This window comes from Podarcis liolepis, assembly GCF_965112155.1.
Source record: "Podarcis liolepis genome assembly, chromosome: 6".
Lineage (NCBI taxonomy): Eukaryota > Metazoa > Chordata > Lepidosauria > Squamata > Lacertidae > Podarcis > Podarcis liolepis.
The window spans coordinates 54,305,261-54,328,506 of NC_139559.1; the positions used below are offsets into that span (position 1 = coordinate 54,305,261).

Consider the following 23,246-nt stretch of genomic DNA (forward strand, 5'->3'; position numbering starts at 1 on the left):
TTATTTGATTATGGCATGTTTGGGAAGTTATTTGGCCTTGTAGCCTATTTACATAATGCACACTTCCTCTTCAAATGCAAAGTCAATTATTACAAAGTCTTTTGTCCTAATGAGAGGGAATTATGTTCAAAGGCCTTCCAAGCACTTGCAATTAACTTTCATTTCTGCTCACATTCCTTTCAAAGCTTTTCAGTCACTCACCAAGCCAAAACACACACAAAGCAGCTCTAGAAAAACAGTGGTAATATCTCATTGTCTCTCAAGGAAACAAGAGACATGTGAAGAACAGAGGGGTATCCAAGGTGTGGGGAGGAGAAGGAGAAGAAGGGTTTGAGAGCACAAGGCAGGAGAAGATTGGCAAAGCAACGTAAACCAGCTTGATCCTTGTTACAACTGGTGCATATGCTGCTACCTTTTTACCTCTTTTAGTGCTGAAACTGATTGCATGTCTTGTACAACAAAACCTCAAGCCTCTGTGGCCAAAACAGCAGGAACTGCAACCATGATAATATGAGCTAGTGTGGTGAAGTGGTTAGTGTCAGACTAGGACTTAGGAAACCAGGGTTCAAATTCCCACTCATCCATAAAGCTCTTTGGGTGACCTTGGGCCAGTCACTACCTCTCAGCCTAACCTACTTTACCAGGTTGTTGTAGGGATTAAATGAGGAAGGGGGAACCATGTACACCTCATTGAGGTCCTTGGAGAAAGTGGATAGGGCTGTGGTGTAAAGGCTCAGGTCGTCCTTATGGTGTCCTCGGCCCAAGTTGTTCAGGGCTTTGTACATCCACACAAGAGCCTTGAACATGGGTCTGTGAAATATTTTTATGGTAGATGAAAGACAGAGGAGGCCTAGCAGGGCATTTGGACAGGTTTCTCAGGGAAAACATAATTTCACATCATACGTTCAATCAGCTAGAAGCTCTCCATTCCCCACCTACCTACTGTAGGGTTGTGGGCTGAAATACTGAGAAGAAAGAAATTGACAGAAAAATAGGCCTTGAAACAATGTTATACCTATTTACACCTTCCTCCTATGTAGGGAAACATACCTGTGAAGTATCGTGATTAAATATGACAGCATTGAGATCTCCACAGTTGTAGTGCTTGATGAGATCTTCTGTGGTGTAAGGGGCCTGCAAGCTGCCAGCTCGAAGACTCTCATGTTGTAGCAATGTTTGGTTCAAGGCAAACAGCACCTGTATGTACACAGAAAATGAATAGGAGTTATTTAGGAGACAAGATGTGATGCCAGAAGTAAAGCATTAGAGGCATGGAAAAGATTGGAACACATCCTCAACAGAAAAGCAAAAAACAAGGCAAGGGAAACATCCTTTTGCCGGGGATTTCTTTTTGCTAGCGAAGAGTGTGAATATATTCATGTTCTCATCCGTGTGCAGTTTCTCTCTCTTCTCACTCAAAATAGTCAATTTCTAGCTCCCAATTCAAAGCCTGGTCATCACAATATTTTCAATCTCTTATTGAAGTCAATTCAGCATCCTCCTGGACCTGAGGCTTTATCCTGACCTGTTTTCAAGCAGCAGATTTTACCCCCTACCCACAGACAGAGCTCAAAGCGAGCAACTAACCTATCACTGATCCATGGCTCAGCCTGGCAGCATAGCACCAGAATGACATTCAGCTCTAGAAGAAGCGACCAGAACCATGGTTGCTTACAAAGTCTGACTTCCAGTTATGCAATGGGATAGTTAATAGCTTATCTCCCATAGTATATATCCCTTGCCTACCTCCAAGATGTGTTTGTCCCTAGATTTAATTCACGATTCAGCCCAAACAATATTGGGTGTGGGTGTGTCACTGCTGAATGAACACAACGTTGGAGCAATTATGCTAAACCAAACTGCCTTTTTATGAAGATGTGGCTGCTGAGATCATGACAGCAGTTTAATGATAGCTGACCGCTATCTGTCAGTTTAAACCTTCGTGGGTGGCAGTCCACAATAATTCTCAGTCACATGGGTGGGGGAGGCACTGGCAACTGATGTTCTCTTTCTCCTACAGTGAAATCTCTCGTCCTTGTCAAAAAGATAATCCAGAAGAAACCAGATCAGCCATTTTAATGATCATATTAATCTGAGCCACATTTCTTAAGGTACATTAGAATGTAAAGAATTATGACAAGCAACTCAGCTGTCTGAGAGAGAGAGAGAGAGAGAGAGAGAGAGAGAGAGAGAGAGAGAGAGAGCCAAGCAGTAGTTGTAGTCTGTTTATAAACTCTTGCCAAATCACTATTTAACCATACCCTTGAGAAAAACTTTACTGTCCAACAAAATAAAATAAAAATGTGGAGGTGGAGGTGGAGGTGAAAATTTCTGGTGCTTTTTGAACCCTAAGGGTTCTGAAAGCTTATTCTGGGCATATTAAGCAGAGAGCCTTCTTGGTAGTGGCGCCTGCCTGTGGTACGCCCTCCCATCACATGTCAAAGAAATAAACAACTATCTCACTTTTAGAATACATCTCAAGGCAGCCCTGTTTAGGGAAGTTTTTAATATTTGATGTTTTATCATGTTTTTATATTCTGTTGGGAGCTGCCCAGAGTGGCTGGGGAAACCCAGCCAGATGAGCAGGGTATAAATCAATCAATAAATTATTATTATTATTATTATTATTATTATTATTATTATTATTATTATTCAGCTCTTCACAGGCTGGAGGTTTTCACACATTTGTCCCACACCCATGATGCAACCAGTGCTATTTGAATAGGTTCCAAGTCAGCCAAAGAGAGAAAAAAACATCTCCAAGTTAAATATTCTTATATTTTAGGTAAGATTGTCAGTGAAATAACTGAAACGTAAGCATTTTATACCTCTCTTCTTCCAATCAATCTTTTTCTTAGCTTTTATTTTTATTAGTCCAATATTTTGAATCCACAGGAAATCCTTGGATGAGCTATTTCCTCCCTAGCCTATAATCCTCAAAAGGTAAGAAATCCTTTAAACCTATGCTTTTTGCAGCCTGTTTAAATTAGGGAGATGCTAATCTCACATTTTATGGGTCATAGAAAATGCCGAAGCCTAGGCTTAGACATGTGGGGAAAGATTTGGACTTCTGAGTAAGCCAACTTGCAGAGAGGGGTAGGATGGGATGATATGTGACTCCTGGTCCACATACATTTTCTTCTGTTTCCAGTAATGACAAATTTAAAGTGTACTTCCACAATGTGCCCTTAAACATTCCTAGGAGATTGTTAGTGGAATAACTGCTGCTTCTTAGCTACAGGCCAACGTTCATTACACCTTTACTATAAAGCCACATTATTTTTAACATATTTATCCCTTGTTTTAGAAAAGCTATTGGAACTCTAGAGCTGCTGTAAAAGTTGCTTTGTACATTTACTTATGTACATGATGCAAAACATTTTGCCCTCTAAAGGCCCAGCCAATACAATGCAAATACAAATGGCAAACAAGCCTGGCTTTATCTACCTATCAGAAATCATTATTTTACTTCACAATGTCACATGCTTTTAACAGCTGCACATGAAGCCTTCACCATACCCATAAAAAGACTTACACCACAGCAAATGCTTAATTCAGCAAATGTTAATTTCAAAGAACACATGCAAAACAAAATGTTACTAATCAACAACAACAAACTGCATTGGACTGCTTGGGTCTACTTTGGACTTCAGGAGTTGTCAGCAATGTCAATGAGACTGTATGCAATAATAGTTCAGGCACCTTGGAAAATTGCCCTGCCCTTTTCAAACAGATCAGCTGCTCAGGCGGCAAGTGCTTTTGGCTGTAATCCACAAGCAATTGAACTTTAGAATAGCCCCAATAAAACCAACAGGGTTACTTCATAGTTAAATGGATTGGGAACTGCAGCCTTTGCTCGTTTGGCCTTGAAATTATAATGAGATTTGGGATTTGAATTTGATCGAAATGCATTCAAAGGCCACAGCATCTTAGACAGAATTATCACCTTCTCCAATTAGGGGCAGGTAGAAAACCATGCCCACATGTGTACAGGCTTTGTTCTGAGAAATCTCAATAAAAGTCAGTTCTTTGGTGGATTTGGACCATTCTAAGCTCCAGGAAAGAAATATACAGCTGCTTAAAATGCCACCTGTTCCAAGGAATCACATGAAGCTGCCCATAAATCACTGTTTCATTGTGCCACAAAGTCTGCAACTCCAGATCATAAAGTTCTGGATTTGCTTCCTATAGATAAACAGGACAAATCACCATAAACCATTTTAAAAGTAAGGCATTCCCGCCTCCTCTGTGTCTCCCTTCTCAACTTTGAAAAGGGCTCTCTTGAGTTTGAAGACTTGTCCTTTCCTCTAATAATTTCCCCTTTCCTCTTCCTTTAATAAAAAGTGGTGCAAATTGTACTCACTTGATGCATCCTGCTCTGCCCATCCAAGATCCCCCCACCTCATGATTTTTCAAGATCACTATCACTCTTTACGATTAAAAGAAAAAATCCTTCTTTAGCTGCTTTGACGGTGAGAATGGCAAAGGGCTTGAAGGTGGTAATGGTTAATTAAAGGTGGTGTTTATAACAAATAGGAGAAAGCTTCTAAACATAAATATCACAATTCTTTCTAGGCTTTTATGTTTCACATGCTAACAATTCATACATACACAGGCACTTGGGCAGGATTACTGGTGTTTCTGTTACTTATGAGGAAGTAACTTAATTTATATTCCTTCATTTGAAACCCCACTTGGAAAAAAGACGGCTTTTTCTTGTGAGAAAGACTGGCGCAGATGCACCTTAACCTGCCCACCACGACCTTGAATCGCGCTCAGTAAATATGCAATTTGATTGTAAGCCTGGCCTTATCTACCCATCAGAAGTCATTATTTTAGTTCACGACATCACATGGTGCAGAGCTGAGTTTTAACACCTGCACATGAAGCCTTCACCATACCCATAAAAAGCAACAGAGGGCCTGGACAGTCAAGCTGATTTAGAACTGTGCTGTAGACATATCTTGGGAGAAATGGAAATCTGCTGAAAATGGGTGGATGGCAAGAGAAGGTGTCTCACAGTGATACATCAGGTTAAGAACTTAATTTGTTCTGGAGGTCTGTTCTTAACCTGAAACTGTTCTTAAACTGAGGTACCACTTTAGCTAATGGGGACTACCGCTGCCACCGCCACACGATTTCTGTTCTCATCCTGAAGCAAAGTTCTTAACCCGAGGTACTATTTCTGGGTTAGCAGAGTCTGTAACCTGAAGCGTCTGTAACCTGAGGTACCACTGTACTGGTAAGAAGGAATACTGAGAAAAAATGTTTGTGTGTGCAGACACATGTTCTTCAGGTATATAGGATTGGGGGAGGATAAAACAGGTGGGATTTAAGGCCCCCTCTAGTCATGGGGAGAGGGATGACTATGCTAAATCTGTTCTTGAGTCAATCAAAATACAGAACCTCACAAAATACCAAGGAAATTAAGTGTTTGTGTAAAACCAGTAATTCCATTAGCTTCCTGAAGGAGGTTGGTTTTTCCTCACCATCCCTAACTCGTTCCACGTTATGACAGGGGGTTGACGAGCTGTGAAAGTCACCACAATGAGGTCAGTGTCAAGGAAACAAACTCTGAAAAACAGGTCCAGGGGGAGCCACTTAAAAGGCTCCCCCCAGTGTCCGAGAGAAAGCCTGTCTGAATCTGACATCCCTCAATGAGGAAAGAGTTTGGTTTCTTTAAAGGGACAGTTGAGGAAGCAAATCCATGAAATCGTCTGCTAGAATTTCTGTTTGCAAAATCATGCCCCCTGTTAAAGTTCCTCATAAAAGCCTTTCACCTAGTTGATTCCATATGTTCTCAAAACCTCATCATTATTGCTGCTGAAAGGCAGGAGTAGTTAATAGGCTGTGGTTTGGCAGTGACCCGAGGAGACCTTAAGACCTTGATTTTTTCCTTTTCAAATTGCTAATTAACGAGTTTAATAAAATGGTTTGAATCTGACCAAAGACCTCACTTTAACCACAATGCATCCTACAGCGCTATTGCCTATGAAGCTTGGAATTAAATGTTTGTGCCAGCAACATGTAGCCACGAGATTTTAGCCGAATGGTTGAGCAGTGCATTTGAATGAGCAGAAGTTTTCATGCAACAGAGGGAACAAATCAGAATCCCATGCTCAGCCCCATTCATACCAGCAAGAGGCTTGCAGGGGGTTGTTATAAAGAACATGGCTCCAGCATGTGCATGGAATGAAGGAATGGGTATTTAACAAGAGCCTAGTCCCACTCCCACCTCACTCCTCACAAGGTGAATTCCTGCTAATTGGGAAATACTTGCATAGCAGTTTTGAAAAGGAGCGGTGAGAATCAGATGTGCAGCACATCTGAGCCCACTAATCCACACAGACATCAGTAACTTCATTCCAGCCCTTCTCTGTGCCATGTCATGAAGAGAAAGAGGCATTTGTGTGATCAGAGTGAGCTATGCCATCACCGTAGTTCAGCCTTTTAATCAGGTTGTGGATGTGCATCTGCTTTATACACTTCCTTCCTTCCTTTCTGGTTTGGCACTAATGCTACACCTTTTGGAGACATTCAGCACATTCATGCTGGACTTTCACTGCACCTTAAATTAAATCAATGCGAAACGCATCATGCTTTGGCTTAGGAGACAAAACAAACCTATTTTGCCTGGTGGGCTGCAGTAGCCTTGCCTCCCTGCCATTGAAGAGGCACCATGGGTCTGATATTGAGCATTCTCTTAAGGCAATCTGCTAGAAAGTGATTTGCCCTAGTGTGGACTAGATTAGTCAAGTCTTGCATGAAACTATTTTATTTTCACATATATAAATAACATGGAAGCATAAGATGGAAGGGGCCACATCATTAACACTCCCGCAGGTCTTGCTCCACAATTAAGTCTCTGCGGGGGTCCCCAAAGCCAGAGGTTTGGAGTCCATCCAGAGAGCAAATAAAGCCTTTGTGTCTTCATGGCTCTATGTGGGACTAAATAAAACTGGCCTTTTGTTTTCCTACTCCTAGGATGATGCGGCATCCAGCCAGGTGAGGGGAGAAAAGGCCTACTGAAGGCATTACTAGCTAGTTGTTTCTATGGCAACACACCTGTACTTGACCAACTCTTCAGATGTGTAAAATGCTTAATGGCTTCCCTAATGAGCATATTAAAGGCTGAGGTTAGCATCACACCTGGGGAAAATAGCAACTTTGAGAAAGTCAACTTTGATGGGACTGTGGTACATGGGAAAGGAGTCTCTGTGCTCATGATCAAGTACCTCACAGCTATTAATTGCATTTCTACATTTAAGTTACATGGCGTTAATTTATTAACACCAATAAGTGTAAAGGAATTGGTGACCTTTTCAAGCAAATGTCTGAAGGCATTTGGCATGCCAAATGTAAAAAGGTAAAGGTAAAGGACCCCTGACAGTTATGTCCAGTCGCAGAAAACTCTGGGGTTGCGGCACTCATTTCACTTTACTGGCTGAGGGAGCCGACGTTTGTCCGCAGACTGTTTTTCTTGGTCATGTGGCGAAACCAGAGTAGCACATGGAAACACTGTTTACCTTCCCGCCAGACTGGTACCTATTTATCTACTTGCACTTTGATGTGCTTTCGAACTGTTGTTGTGTAGTCGTTTAGTTGTGTCCGACTCTTCGTGACCCCATGGACCACAGCATGCCAGGCACTCCTGTCTTCCACCGCCTCCCGCAGTTTAATCAAACTCATCTTGGTAGCTTCGAGAACACTGTCCAAACATCACATCCTCTGTCATCACCTTCTCCTTGTGCCCTCAATCTTTCCCAACATCAGGGTCTTTTCCAGGGAGTCTTCTCTTCCCATGAGGTGGCCAAAGTATTGGAGCCTTAGCTTCAGGATCTGTCCTTCCAGTGAGCACTCAGGGCTGATTTCCTTAAGAATGGATAGGTTTGATCTTCTTGCAGTCCATGGGACTCTCAATAGTCTCCTCCAGCACCATAATTCAAAAGCACTGATTCCTTGGCGATCAGCCTTCTTTATGGTCCAGCTCTCACTTCCATACATCACTACTGGGAAAACCATAGCTTTAATTATACGGACCTTTGTTGGCAAGGTGATGTCTCTGCTCCCCCCCCCCTTTGAACTGTAATTAGTGCAAAAAGATAGTGTAAAGGGTTTAGAATTGTAAAGGCAAGTCTCTTATTTTTGATGTTTTGTGTGCAAGATCCGTTGTATAAAACAATGAACCACTTTTTTCTTCTGATAGGGAAAAGGGCACAGACGTTCCTCATTTCTGTACATTCCATAGCTCTGACAGGAAAAGTCTGTGGAGAAACCCTAAAAGGGGCTGCAACACCCTCCCTTACTAATAGACCTCAAGCTCAACGTTTCTTGTTTCTATTAGTTAAATTGGTATGAAATTTCCAAGGAGCTAGAAGAAATATTTTTGAGGTTAAACAACAAGGTTCTCCAACCACAAAACAATTACTGATTTGTAGGAAACAACATAAACAGCTTTATAACAAACATATTTTTTTCTTCATTGATTTATTCTGTGCCTTCTGCAGCCAGTTCCTTCTGCAGTTGACATGGGGGGTGGGGTGGATTAGAGACTGTAGGAGTTATGGAACAGGACTCAGTGTTCTAACACTGATGTCCCATAGCCTGAACCTCCGCATGTTTACTCAGATATAATTTCCAGCATGTTCATCCCATCTAAAGATGGCAAGGAACGCAGTATTCAGCAACCATGGAAATACGTCACCTTGGAAATATGATTATCTGGAAATACTGCAAAGTAACCCTACTAAAGTATTATTGATTGATTGCACTCATGTTCCACTTTTTCCTCCAGTGTGTTCAAGGTGGCTTACATAGTGGTCCCCCCCCCCCCTCAATTAATCTCCACAACCCTGTGAGGTAGGTTTGGCTGAGAGGCAAGGTCACCTATTGAGCTACATAGCCAAGAAGGGATTTGAACCCTGTTTCTGGTCTGGCTCTCAAAAATTAATTCACGACCAGTGGTGGACCTACATTTTGAGGGCCTGAAGCTTGAGCTGTCATGGGGCCCCCCTTCACTACCAGCAGCAAGGTCTGGGTAACCACTGAAGAAGAGAAGATGAAGAGTTTGGATTTGATATCCCGCCTTTCACTCCCCTTCAGGAGTCTCAAAGCGGCTACCATTCTCCTTTCCCTTCCTCCCCCACAACAAACACTCTGTGAGGTGAGTGGGGCTGAGAGACTTCAAAGAAGTGTGACTTGCCTAAGGTCACCCAGCAGCTGCATGTGGAGGAGCGGAGACGCGAACCCAGTTCCCCAGATTGTGAGACTACCGCTCTTAACCACTACACCATTATCTTTTTCAATGGGGTTGTTCTACAACAGATCACCACACCTTTACAACATCTGTGCTACTGATTCTCCTTGTGGCAGCTCTCCTTGTGGTGCTACATGAACTTTCATGTCAGCTCAGACCAAGTCCTTCAGTGCGGTGGCACCTGCCTTGTGTGGACCACACTGCCTGTTGAACTTAAGAGTCTCTTACAATTTACACATTTGATTAGGTGCTATTTCTAAATGCTTTTCCAGAAGAATGAGAGGACTTGTGAGTAGTACTGGATTCATCTCTCTGTTCTTTTCTCTTCTTGTCTGTTATATTCTCATTGTACACGCCTATGGTATTTTGGAATGTTTAGCAGTTTGCAAGTATTCCAAATAAATAAATATTTTCCCTAGTTTCTCTAAGCATGTCGCAAAACAACATACAGTGGTACCTCAGGTTACATACGCTTCAGGTTACATACACTTCAGGTTACAGACTCCGCTAACCCATAAATAGTGCTTCAGGTTAAGAACTTTGCTTCAGGATGAGAACAGAAATCGGGCTCTGGCGGCACGGCGGCAGCAGGAGGCCCCATTAGCTAAAGTGGTGCTTCAGGTTAAGAACAGTTTCAGGTTAAGAACAGACCTCTGGAACAAATTAAGTACTTAACCCGAGGTACCACTGTACACTCTCCTTATAACATCCTCAGAAAGGCAAGATGGACCTTGTAAGGATGGATTAAAAACACTCTCACAATACAGGTGAAGTGGAACAAGCAATTCACATAGGCAAAGAAACAGTCACAATACTTTTTCTATTATCTCCTTGAAATGTTGGGGAAAATTAAATACAGCTGAGCAGTCTCTATTAGCCCGATAAGTATCCAGTTGAAGAGTTCAGTGGATCACATCCAACTTTTTCTGGTATCATTAAAAAATAAAACTATTAATCAGTCCCTCTAAGTAGCTTGACCTCTCAAGTGCATAAACTGTATCCCGCAAAACAAACTGGATATGGAGAGCACAATATTTCATAAGCATACCTCACTCTCTCTTGATTTTATTCTCAGCTAATTTCTAACCTTTCGTTGATCTCCAAGTGTCAGATGGTGTGTGTGTGTGTGTGTGTGTGTGTGTGTGGACAGAGTCTTTCATTTAAGTGAGGGTTTCCACCTGGGGATAATGCCAAGAAAATGGGGGGGACCCTTTTTTAAAGTAGAAAAGTGCCCTCCTTATACTGCTCTGTTAGTAAAGGAGTATACAAAATACTCCTTCACTACTCCTTCACCAAAAGAACATGATCCAAGAAAAGTTAACTTCTTCACCTAGACTGTATATCTTCTTCTCTTTATTCACATCGCAAAAAATAACATGTGTTGTAAGTTTTTGGAAGCAACAACCTATTCTGTCAGTATGTGAAGTGGCCTAGAGAGGTATATCACTCTATTAAACCTCTGTCCCCATCTAATTTGAAAATACATTATTCTAGCTCTTTGCTGGAGTAGAGTAAAATGGGGTTTTTTAGTCCACCCCCTGGTATAATCCTGCTATTTTTCAAAATGGCCTGGGGGAGGAGGCTCAGTGGAAACATCCATTTAGATAATCAAATGCTTGGATAAACACAACTGCTATTTATAAAGAAGACTCTGGCTTGGGGCATTATAGGGGAAATTGATAACTAGGAATTTCAAACAAGAGAGGTTCTGCAATATGGCTCACAAAGACAACAGTAAACTCCTGTTTACACAATGGCTTAAAACAATCCAGATTCACTAAATCCACATGGAGTTATTTATGCTACTGATTTAAATTTCTTTTATGTGTGACCAGACTTCACAACCAAGTATCCAAAAACTACTTGAGAAATGCACACACCACAAGCTCAGCTTTTAATTAAGTCAAACTGCATTGTGTCCATTTCTCTGTTTATCTGCAGGAGAAAAGGCAGCATTCCTAAAAGTTAATTAGTTGACAATGTTTGGGAAGTCAGATTTGATATTAGCCAGACCCATTCAAAGGCAATTTACCTATTTAAAGATATCAAAATACGGTGTGGTAGCATGTGTCTTGAAGGCAGTGATGAGTCCATTATGAACCCTGTGCACATTTACCTCGGTGGGAATTCTTTCTGAGTACATATACGCATGATCAAGCTACATTATTATTACACGACACAAATTTTAACATACCCTCACAAAACTAAATGGGAATCACAGCTTTAGAAGATGAGCCATGCAAGAAACAAGACATTGACCTCCACTGGGGTTACAAAGGCAAATTGGACCAGTGAATTTCTGACCCTGTGTATTGCTTTGAAGCCAGGTATAGACCGAGGCTATGCATGTTCTCGTTTTACATGTTCACCAATGTTATCTTATAATATTAATAGATTGCCACTGGGGCAATGGATAACCGCAGGATACAATTCAATGTTTTCTGCACTCTGCACATACTTCTAAATTTCTCAAAAAAGATTTGGCATTGGAGCAATGGGAATATTTAAGTGGGCCCACCCTAGAATTCATGAAGCAAATACACTGGTACCTCGGGTTACATACGCTTCAGGTTACATAGGCTTCAGATTACAGACTCTGCTAACCCAGAAATAGTACCTTGGGTTAAGAACTTTGCTTCAGGATGAGAACAGAAATCGTGCTCCAGCTGCGCAGCAGCAGCGGGAGGCCCCATTAGCTAAAGTGGTGCTTCAGGTTAAGAACAGTTTCAGGTTAAGAATGGAACTCCGGAACGAATTAAGTACTTAACCTGAGGTACCACTGTAATAAAGAGTGCCTCTGAACATGCATGAATTGTGCTTCCTTCACCACTCACAGCCCACCCACAGCTGGATTAAGAGGGGTGGGTAAGTCTTCCTTTCAGGTCAGAGATTGTGGGGTTGTGAGTTTTGGCATCTCTCTTTTTCAAAACTAACCACCACACTTGGGATTCCAGCGCATATCACCACCTGCAATCTGTGAAAACACGCTTGGAGACAAGAAAGTGATAAAAAGGATTTTGCATACAAACCAGCATTGAAATGAGTAGGAATAATGGAGCTTGATCATATCCCTCCTCCTCTTGATGTATTCTTTCATTGCCTCTAAACTTTATACTGTGCTTGATCTATCATCCACTTTTATCAATACCCAGTTGACTCATCTAAGCAGCACAGATTTCATCTGAAAGCCCCACGAGACAAACCAATTAGTCAGTTAAGCCTGTTGTTGAAACATCCGTCACCAAGAAGCCGCCTTTGGCAGCCTGCCTGGGAGCAAGAAGAGCTATGCCAATGATCAGGTTCCTCCTTCATCTTCACTGTGCACAGTGTCACAATTTAAAAGGATGCTTTCTAAGAGGGTTGAGTAAATGGCTCCCCCAAACTCCAAAACCTTTGTTTTCTGGGAGAGCATGGCTTACAACAAACCTTGCTACCTGACTTTGTTCAGAGCCATTGTCACTAATGTCACAGGGGAAATGTGGAAATATCATCCTCTGTAAAAAAAAAAATTCAAAAAGAAGCAGCTAAAACCCTGTAGTAGCCGAACTGCAGATTAAAATGGGTTCTGTCAAGAAAAAGACACTAGGAAGGGGGCCCACATGCATTGCCAAAACAAAGGAAATGCATCACTTCTTTAAAAAGAGGGGGAAAGCATGATGCAGAGTTGCAGAAGATTTGCATATGGTAATTTAAAGTAGGAATTGCAATTTTAGAAGTGATTATATAAGCAGAAGCACATTCCAGTGTAGTGGGCAAGACTGTGTCCAGCTGAGCTTTGTTCCTTCTCTGTCCACTGCCAGGCATTAACTGTTTATGGGCAACTTCAGTGCCCTTTCTCTAGCATCTTATATGTTTCTTGGACCCAATTATCCTGTGCCCCACCTTCCACAGTATCTGAAAAATGCAGGGTCAAAGATGAGGCGGTGTCTGTGCCACTCTACAAAACCCTGGCAACAGCAACTCTGGGTGACAACAAAAACTGCCAAAGGGAAGTGCATTTTAAGAGCATTTGTTGCAGTTTCTTCAATATATCAAAATAACTAGAAATTATTCTTTTGAAGAGTAATCACATATGATATGAAACACAGCGCTGGAGTAAAACACACTCACACATTATCCTGGAGATATTCCTCTCGGACTACTTGAGAGTTTTGAGAATTGCAGGTTTGGGGCTTTATAAATAACTTTGTGTTATCTAAGATATGAAAATATACACTCTTTTGTATTAAAATACATATTGAAGGGATCAAGCCACTGGGTAAAGAAAAGGAATTTTTTATCATCCTTTGCATAACCGAGCTACATGGTAAATTCTGCAGGGCACACATGTTTTTCTTGGTCTCATGTTAGATAAGGAAAGGTTTCCTACACACCTGCAGTGATCAAGGCTAGAATCTCTCTTGATGCTTCCTATGGGGGAAGTACAAAGGAAATCCATCTCCTTGTGGAAGGAAGCACAAGGTCTGAATAACTGAAAAAGGAAGAAGGGAAACCCAATGGATGCTGTTATTCTTCCTGGAACAGGGGCAGACTATAAATGCAAAATTGCATAGGATTTATTTTCCTATGTAAATGTCTCTTCATATGCCATTGGAAGCACAAAGATAGGAGACTTTGAAGTGTGAGAGTAAATCCAGGAGGCCTCAGTGCCAAGGAGAAGTGAACGACATGGGGGCAAGGAAGAGGACAAAAGGGACTGAGCGGTGAGGGAGCAGGGGAGGATTTATCTGTCTTCATTAGTAAAATTCTTGGTTGATTTTTCACGTGTTACGTCATAAATCCTGCTAGGTGTTTCAAGCAGCCAACAGGGGGTGCAAGAAGCCCTTCTTCAAAGTAATCTACTTTCCTTGGCCCTGCAGGATCTCCTGCAATTAAACCCTCTCCCCACCCCATGTTATCACTTCAGTGGCGTTCATACATTGCAATCAATCAGTGGTGCCCATGAGGACTGGCAGAGTGACCAACAGTTGAGAATAATTGGAGTGTGTGTGATGATGATGATGATGATGATGTCTCACCACTGGGCAGTACAAAGTTAAATTATGGAACTCACTCCGACAGGAGGCTGCTGTAGCCATCACCCTAGGTAAAGGTAAAGGGACCCCTGACCATTAGGTCCAGTCGTGGCCGACTCTGGAGTTGTGGCACTCATCTCGCTTTATTGGCTGAGGGAGCCGGTATACAGCTTCCGGGTCATGTGGCCAGCTGATTAAGCCACTTCTGGCGAACCAGAGCAGCACACGGAAACGCCATTTACCTTCCCGCCGGAGCAGTACCTATTTATCTACTTGCACTTTGACGTGCTTTTGAACTGCTAGGTTGGCAGGAGCAGGGACCGAGCAACAGGAGCTCACCCCGTTGCAGGGATTTGAACCGCCGACCTTCTGATCGGCAAGTCCTAGACTCTGTGGTTTAACCCACAGTGCCACCTGCGTCCCTTAAGGGCCATCACCCTAGATGGCTTTAAAAGAGAGGATGGAGGAAAGGACCATCGAAGACTTACTAGCTTTGATGGCTATGCTGTGCTTCCACACCTGGAGGTGGTAATGCTTCTGAATACTAGTTACTGGAAATAACGAGGGGATAATGCTCTTGCACTCAGGTCCTGCTTGCGGGTTCCCTGCATGTATCTGGTTGGCCAGTTGGTAGAACATGAGACTCTTAATCTCAGGGTTCTGGGTTTGAGTCCCACATTGGGCAAAAGATTCCTGCATTGCAGGGGGTTGGACTAGATGACTCTTGTGGTCCCTTCCAGCTCTACAATTCTAGGATTCTGGACTAGATGGGCCATTGGCCTGATCCAGTAGGCTCTTCTTATGTCCCGCACCTCAAACACACTTGAGAACAATCAGGGGAAATGCGATGCCAATGATGTTGATGTTGGTGGTGGTAACAATGATGGTGATGGCAATGCCTCTGCACTGCTCTCCAACAATGTGAGAACAATTAGGGAAAAGGAGATGGTCATGAGTCCTTTGTACTAGGCTGCCCTCCCTGCAGCTTCACAACAAGCTCTGATGTATGACATGCAGCAGAAACAAGAAAAGGTTCTCATATACTCCCCTCACCCGCATTTTCAACGAAGGTCTCTACCAAGCAGCTAGCTGCCTGCTCCATTTGTCAGCAGCCACCAGAACAAATACAGCAGCAATGGAATGATTCACCCAATGCACACACACACACACCCTGCTGCACTTTCAAAAAGTCACTCAAGCAGCTGCCTGCCACATGGCTAGCAGGGAGCAAAATGAGCAACATACAATTAGTGTCTCCCCCCCCCACACACACACACATACACCGTCACAACACACACATTTTTAAAAAGCGGCTGCCTGCCTACTGTTCCATGTGGTTGGCTGGCAGCAAAACAAAACAAATGGAACCACAAACAAGTGGATCCTGCACTTCTTCCTCCACCACACCACTCACACATATTCCAAAAACTCCATCATGGCCAAAGTAGCTCCCAGCTCCTGGCTTCATGAAGTGAGTGGGCAACAAGGCAAAGAGGAGGCAAATGGGCCCTGGCACATCTCTCCACCCAATCCTGCTTTATTTTTCAAAAAGTCCCTCCATGGACAAGAAAACTTCTATCTCACCCCACCTTTTCCATAAGCCATTCCATGGGCAGCAAAGAGAAGGGATACAGTCAGAGCACTTCTTAGCTTCCCCACTTTTCAAAATGTTATTCCACTGGCAACGAAAGCAGAGGAGGCGGAAAGTTCTCCGCACTTCCCAACATTCTCCAAATATCCAGAGGAATGGTAACTATTTTACCTGTCCTCTCCATCTGTGTCCCACAACTGCCCCAGAAAATTCTTCCCTCCAGAAAGGAGGGGATGAATTCCATAGCCAACTGGAGTCTCAGTCCTGCAAGTGCTCTGTGCCACAAAGCCCCCCCCCAAGCATTATACTTGCCCCTCTGCCTGCGTTGTGTTGGCAAACCCTGGCTTAGAAGCTTGCCTGTACATTATGCTTCCTAGCTTGCTTTCTAGAAGGGCTAGGGACTTACCGTATTTTTTGCACCATAACACTCACCTTTTTCCTCCTAGAAAGTAAGGGGAAATGTCTGTGCGTGTTATGGAGGAAATGCCTACGGGTGGCATGCCTACGGATTTTCCTCCTCTAAAAACTACGTGCGTGTTATGGTCGGGTGCGTGTTATAGAGCGAAAAATACGGTACTTTTTTAAAAAAAAGATAGGTCAGAGTCTGGTGCCCCTGTTTGGGGCATTACAGGCCTGATCAAATACTAACTGCATCTAGAAAATCAGAGCAGAGATTCATACTAGCAAGAACTGATGGCTTTATTTTACGGGGATTTGTGGATGCCTCTTCTTTCAAACTACAGAATCCCAGGTATCTAATATGATCAAAATTGGCAAAAAGTACAAAGTTGTTCAAGTGCCCAGAGACAATACAGATGTCACTGTACACAGAGCCCATTTTTATACAAATGCAAAGGTCCTATTTTAGACTGGATGAAAGCAGTGGTGCAGGATAAGGTCTAAAATTTCCAGGGATTCATTTCTAAATGAAGCTCAAGCCTGTCTGAAAGCGATGTCCACTGCCCCGGAAGTCCTTCCCTAAAATGCTCCCACACTGGGGAAGGAAATGCATTCTGCTTATGCTCAAAAGAGCAACTCCTTTGTTATGCATAAGTCAAGGCTAAGCATAGCACAGAAAATAGCTTCCAGAGATAACCCCTGGCTAAACTATGCCATGTAATGCTTTCATGATTTGGGACAACAGGTCAGAGTAGAGACAGACAGCTTGTCAAAAAGCTAATGAGAGAGCTATTGCATGCCTCTGTAAGAGCAGCCAGCTACTGAAATTCAAAGTGTAACAGCACCAAGATTTCTATTATCTGAGTTTAGGACAGCTAATGGGAGAAATCATAAATCAAACAAAAATCATCTAGATGCAAAGCATCCACCCCTCTTCAGGGATGTCTAATCTTCTCAACAGATATAGTTACACCATTGCACTTTCTAATGGAATCCTTTAGGGATTTCACTGAGGAGCATCTGTTAAGTCTGTAAAGCTGCGATGAAAGCACTTCTCCCTTGGAGCTCATATTTCTAAAAAGAGAAAGGAAAACCTAAAAGGCTCCTTCCTATAACCGAAAACCGATGACTATCTGTTTAGGATAGAGCTGAAGTTTCTTGACTCTAGGAAACAACATTCATTCTCAGCAGCAGAACCTTGCAAACAGGAAAGTACAGCTCTGAGATGCACATTGTCTGAGGAAAGCAAACTGGATAATTTACACAGGCAACCAGAATGATCCCTGATAAATGAGGAAGTGGCCTAAATGAGGTACTAATCTGCTAGAATTCACATTTAAGACTCTTTCTGTAATAGTGAACTTTACTTTGAACTGCATCATAGCCTGGATGCAGATCCTAAAAAGATTAACTTTGCGCAAAGGTTTTGTTGCAGTGTGGAAAGTTGTTTTGGTGTTCTGTTTTTGAAGAACGCAGCCTTTTCCTTGAACAGAAAATCCATCTTTCCACTGTAGGAAATAATAATATGCAGTGCATAGTTAAAACTATGGAACTCACTTCTACAGCAGGCAGCAGTGGCCACCATCTTTAAAAGGGGGTTAGACAGATTCATGGAGGGGAGAGGGATCAATGGCTATTAACAAGGGTAGCTATGCTCTGTCTCAGCAATTGGAGACAGCAATGCTTCTGAACACCAGTTGCTGGAAACCACAGGAGAAGGGAATGTTCTTGTGCTCAAATCCCTATCTTTGGTTTAGTCCATGATATACACAATACTCTTCCTTATTACCTGTTCATTTCTAATTAATCCTACCTCTGGAATAAAACAGGAGCTGGGATGGAAACTGAGTACTGTACTGTATAGTTAAATTCGTTTCTTATTAGCCTAGTGCTTGCTGGAGCAATATCTAGACCCTAGCCTTTGGTGGTGTGAAATCTGAAGCTGCTGCTTCCTGGCTTCACTGTCCCTACCAGTAGTAACATTTGGTTGTTTTTATCTCTGACCACCAAGCTTCTGGGACTCTCTTAACCTGTGACCTTGAATTTTGATCTTTTTGTACTTTTGGCAGGCTTGCCCAAAGACCCTGGTTATTGCTGACCATATATTCTGCCACCTCCCTTACAGAGTTGCCTCGCTTGGTTCTTCAGATTGGACCACTTCCTCCTCCACTCTGTTGATCCTGTGCTCTGCCCTTCTTGAAAACTGAAGCCACAGAAACTCTTGACTTGCCCTAAGCACTGAATCAGATGTGAATATTGCCATGTGTGAAGTGCCTACTTTCTGTACATTTATTGCTTGTTTTGCACAAAATTGACCTCTGTGCTTGACTTACTCTGAGATGTATGGAAATAACCAGGGGACACAAGCTGATACATATCATCTTTCAAGTAACAACCAGGTTCCTCTTGTCGCTTCCTAGCTGTTTCTCTCTTTCTCTTTTTCCTTCCACCCCCACCTCATTTCTGAGGTAAAATGTATCCTCAGTTGGTGTCTGCTGCTGAAAAGACTATTCTCTGTCCTTTCTGATTCCATGCCTGATAAATATTGATGTTCTGTAAATATGTACATATGTGGCAGCAAATTGGCACGCACTGCCATTCTCAGGAACACTTCATAAATTTTAGCCAGGCTGCTCCTTCTACAGCTGTGCCGTACAGGAAATACTCTGGCGAAACCTTCCAGCTGCAGGCTGCTTTGGATTTGGAAAAGCATGAGGAAAAGATGTAGAAGGACCTTCATAACAAAATGGTTTTGAGAGTTTTATGACAGAGGGGTTTATTTCTGGCTTTCCAAAAAGCCATTCGGCCTCGCTTCACCTGTTCTTTCGGCTGCCTCTCATGCTATATAGCCAAACAACTATACCTCCTGCATATTAAAAGCAAACTCATTTTCCAAGTGTCAGTCCTTATGTAGCCAAAATGGTTCCATTGATGCACAAGGCAAGAGCCGAGGCAGGATTCAGAGCTTGTGGCAGTGCCATTGCTTCTGCTTACTGGGTGGGACAGGGTGGGGGTAATGTTGGGGTGGCACAGGCCCACCAGCAGAGCCAATCCAGCACTTTCTCCAATATCCCCACACCACTCTGACTGCCTCAACCCTACTAAGTAGCAGTGAAGCTGTTATAGGGAAGCTGGCTCTGTTGTGCCACCCTACCAGCCGCTCTTGCAAGAAGGAGTTTATCAGCAGGCTTGTAGAAACTTCAAGGTTTGTGGGAAGAAGGAGAAGAAGAATTGTACTCAACTGTCAGCACCAAACGGCAGATTGTGAAGTGGACCTATTATCCAATATTGGTCAAGATGGTGGAAGCAGGTCCACTAGCACTATTGGGGAACAGACCCCCCAATAAGAATGCAAACATTTTAAATAAATAAATAAATCTCAGACTCTCAAAGCTGCACACACTTTCCCATCCCATACATTTTAGACTCTGCAAACATTACTGTCAATCTCCTGTTCTCTGACCAGTCAGCTCTCCACAGCACTCAGTCAATGCTAATCTAAATTTAGTGGATTCCCCCATTCCTCCTCAGAAGTGAGGCCCATTGAGTTCACTAGGATAGAAAACCCCAGAATTCCTGGATTGCAGCCATTTTTAATCCTGAATAAATAATCAGGAAAAACTGAAATAAGCAAATAACAATTTAAATTCAGTTTCCTTAATACGTAATCTTTTCTCTTCCCATACCTTTCTGCTCAATTCTTTGGTGATCATTTAAACTGCTTAGGCTAGGACTGTTTACAACAATGACTGGAGCTGGAAGTTAAAAGAGACGGGGGTAAGTAAAAGCTTTGACTCCTTTATTCTGCTTATGTGATCTTTCTTGACTCGGTGTTCACTTTTGCTGAATTAATTTCTGTCAGTAACTTTTTTCTTATAATTGCACCAGTTTGCTCAGAGTACTTAGCATACTGATTTGTGAGTGTTTACAAACAACTGGATTTTCCTAAACTTGATTTTTTTACCCTATGTAGTTTGCCAACCTGTAAAATTAAATAAATTGATTTTCTCCAAAGAAGAAGACAGAAGAATGGAAATAATGCCAATTGATAACTGAACTCCAAAGCTTGCCTTAAAACATGCAACTGTAGAAATGCATGGATTTTTATTTTTTTTACATATGTGTCAAACTGCAAGAGTTTCCTACTTCCTACAGCAGACTTTATGGAGGAAAGAGCTTCAATTTCACTCCTTCCATAACAGATTGCAAAGTAGGCTTTCTCCCTACATTGCATTGGCAAAGAAGGCTCTATTCTGTCTCCTTCCTACTCCCTTTCCCCCCAGCTGAACTATTCCTCCCTCTCCTCCAAGCTGAACTGTTCCCAAACTGTTCAGCATGTAAGAACCAGTAGCAGATGGCATGGTGGGGCAATGATGCTGACCTGACCTCCAGTTGGTTGCACCATTGTTGCTTACTGAGATGGTAGAGGTGGGTGTTGTCATTGGGGCAGTGCAAATGCCCTGGCAGGAATGCCAGATTGCTTCTGCCAGGGCATTTGCAGCATGCTGACCTTGCCCCTTTCCCTCTACCTCCTGGTAAGCAGAAACAATGCAACTGACTTAGGGTCAGGTGACCAGCATTGCACCACCTTGCTGACCACTACTGATAACAGCTGAGCAGCAGGGGAAAGTGCAGCTCCCCACTGAAAAGCAAATGGATGTGAGGGGATTAGTGGGTCTGATTAAATCCAGCTGGGGACCAGATGTGGATTACTGCCCTCATCATATGATAACATAACTAAAAATGTAAATTTTAAAAATGTAAAATGTAAAAAAAAAAAAATGTCATTTTAATAATGTGCATTGGAAAAGTTTGTTTGGGGAAAAGTTTATTCCGTGCGTAAACTAACCACGACCAGTGTTTATGGATCAACATTATAATTATGTCATGTTGTTTCCTTCAAATCTTGTCTTTGGATTTTAATTGATTCCCAATTTAACACAATGCCTAATAAACTTATGTTTGGAACCTCAGGTTATTAGGATTTCTGCTGTCATCAAGGAATGCAAGGATGGAAAATGAGCAATAACTGCAATCTGAAAATGTTAAAAGTCTTGATGCAAGGCTGGCATTGAAATATACTTTTTTAAAGAAACAACTAACGAAAGTAATATTTTGCTGCAAAGTCTGAATATAACATATTCTAAGGCTTCATCTTTGGTAGTTAAAAATCAAAACTTTTCACATTAAAAAAATGTTTTAGAACTGATCCCCCTACTGCCACAATGAATATTTTGACTTGCTTTTTTTTGTTTTTTAGATGCTGGTTTTAATGTTGGCGCTTAACATATTTATACAACATACCATGGCAGGTGGTGCTTGAAGCTAAAATTATTGATGAGAATAGCTTCTCTTGACTGAATTGGAACAAATGACTTATTCTGGTGAAAAAATAGTAGCTATGTTAATTAGTTGAATAATTATGTATCTAGACAGACTACCTCAGATTCATTAGACATGAACATCGTTTTACAATAGACAGTGCTAACTCAATTTCTACATTTCGGACTGTGGGGAATTAATTAATCATGTGGATTAATGCAGCTAGGCCTATATGTAAATACTGTCCAGCTTCTATAACAGAGGCAAGTTAAAAGTAAAATGTAATTAATTAATCTAAATTTAGCCCATGGTGTAAACTGTTATTGTCTATATTCTTTCAGAATCAATGGAATTTGCGAGGAACTGCATTCATCCAACTGATAGCAGACTAAAAAGAAACTGTGTGTGTTTTGTACATAATGGTCCAGTCAAGCTCTTGATTTAATTCATTGCCTGCTAAGAGATGACAGAAGAGTGCTTAGTGAAGTCTGTGTAGCATTACACATACAAACACTTCTCTTTCTGCCCCTCCCTTTCCCCTCTCCACATACAAATGTAGACCTGAGCATTCCTTCCTCATTCAGCATTCCATGAAACATAAGCTGATGTTGACATAAGAATTAGGCCTTATGACTGAATAACAGGTCATTGACAGAAGCATAAAAGACAGAGAACTGAAATATCGGTGACCACACACAGTCAGGCATAGGATATGCTAATGGTTGGTTTCCCAAATTTCCCTGCCCAGTAGCCAGGTACAGACACAACTCGACTCTATCAGCGCTAGGAATAGCACCTAAATGTTGAACAGATGGCTTTGAAATTGGTTTTTATGCTTATAGCATTGTTTCATTGCTCTGAACTTGCTCAACAAGTTGGACTGACTCGGAATCTGAGATTTCAGTAGATGTCTTGACAACGTATATGCTGCTACAAGTCTTTTGCTTTGCCTGTGCTCTGCTTGAGAATTGTATCACTAAACAATGCTTTTTGGTACCCAGTCAAACCTTTGCATAGATCAGTCGGTAGAGCAGGAGACTCTTAATTGCGAGGTCATGGGTTTGAGCCATTGCAGGAGGTTGGACTTAGATGACCCTCATGGTCCCTTCCAACTCTACAATTCTACAATGTGTTTTTTTTCCCCTAACCCACCCTTCCCTCCAAAGGAGCTCAGGTTGGCAACAAGTTTACCTAACTTTAGTAATAGTATTAAAGGTTTATGGTCTCTATGGAACGTGAAGAATTCCTGTGAAGTAATCTTACTTCAACACTGACAATGGGACAGTGTTCTCTGCTTAATCCGAGGGCAATAGGCTTGTTGAGGGACAAAAGTGTGGACAATGTGACACACACAACTCTAATGCTCCCGGCCCCTCTGCTTCCATCTTACTCACCATTTTTCACCCTAGTGGTAGTGAAAAAGGCACCTGTTGCATGTCTAAATTGTTGTGTTAAGGGCACAGTCCTTTTGTCAAGCAGGAGCAAGTACAGTGGTACCTCGGGTTAAGTACTTAATTCGTTCTGGAGGTCTGTACTTAACCTGAAACTGTTCTTAACCTGAAGCACCACTTTAGCTAATGGGGCCTCCTGCTGCTGCCGCAGCGCCGGAGCACAATTTCTATTCTTATCCTGAAGCAAAGTTCTTAACCTGAAGCACTATTTC

General features: G+C 42.2%; 1 protein-coding gene across 1 annotated transcript in view; it reads right to left on the reverse strand.

The window, feature by feature from the left end:
* TRABD2B (TraB domain containing 2B) overlaps nucleotides 1–23,246 on the reverse strand; it is a 233,747-nt gene that overhangs the window by 76,021 nt on the left and 134,480 nt on the right. Inside the window, exon 3 of the mRNA XM_083509634.1 lies at nucleotides 1,051–1,197. Coding sequence (XP_083365760.1) covers nucleotides 1,051–1,197 — 147 coding nt within the window. The remainder of the gene's footprint in view (nucleotides 1–1,050; nucleotides 1,198–23,246) is intronic.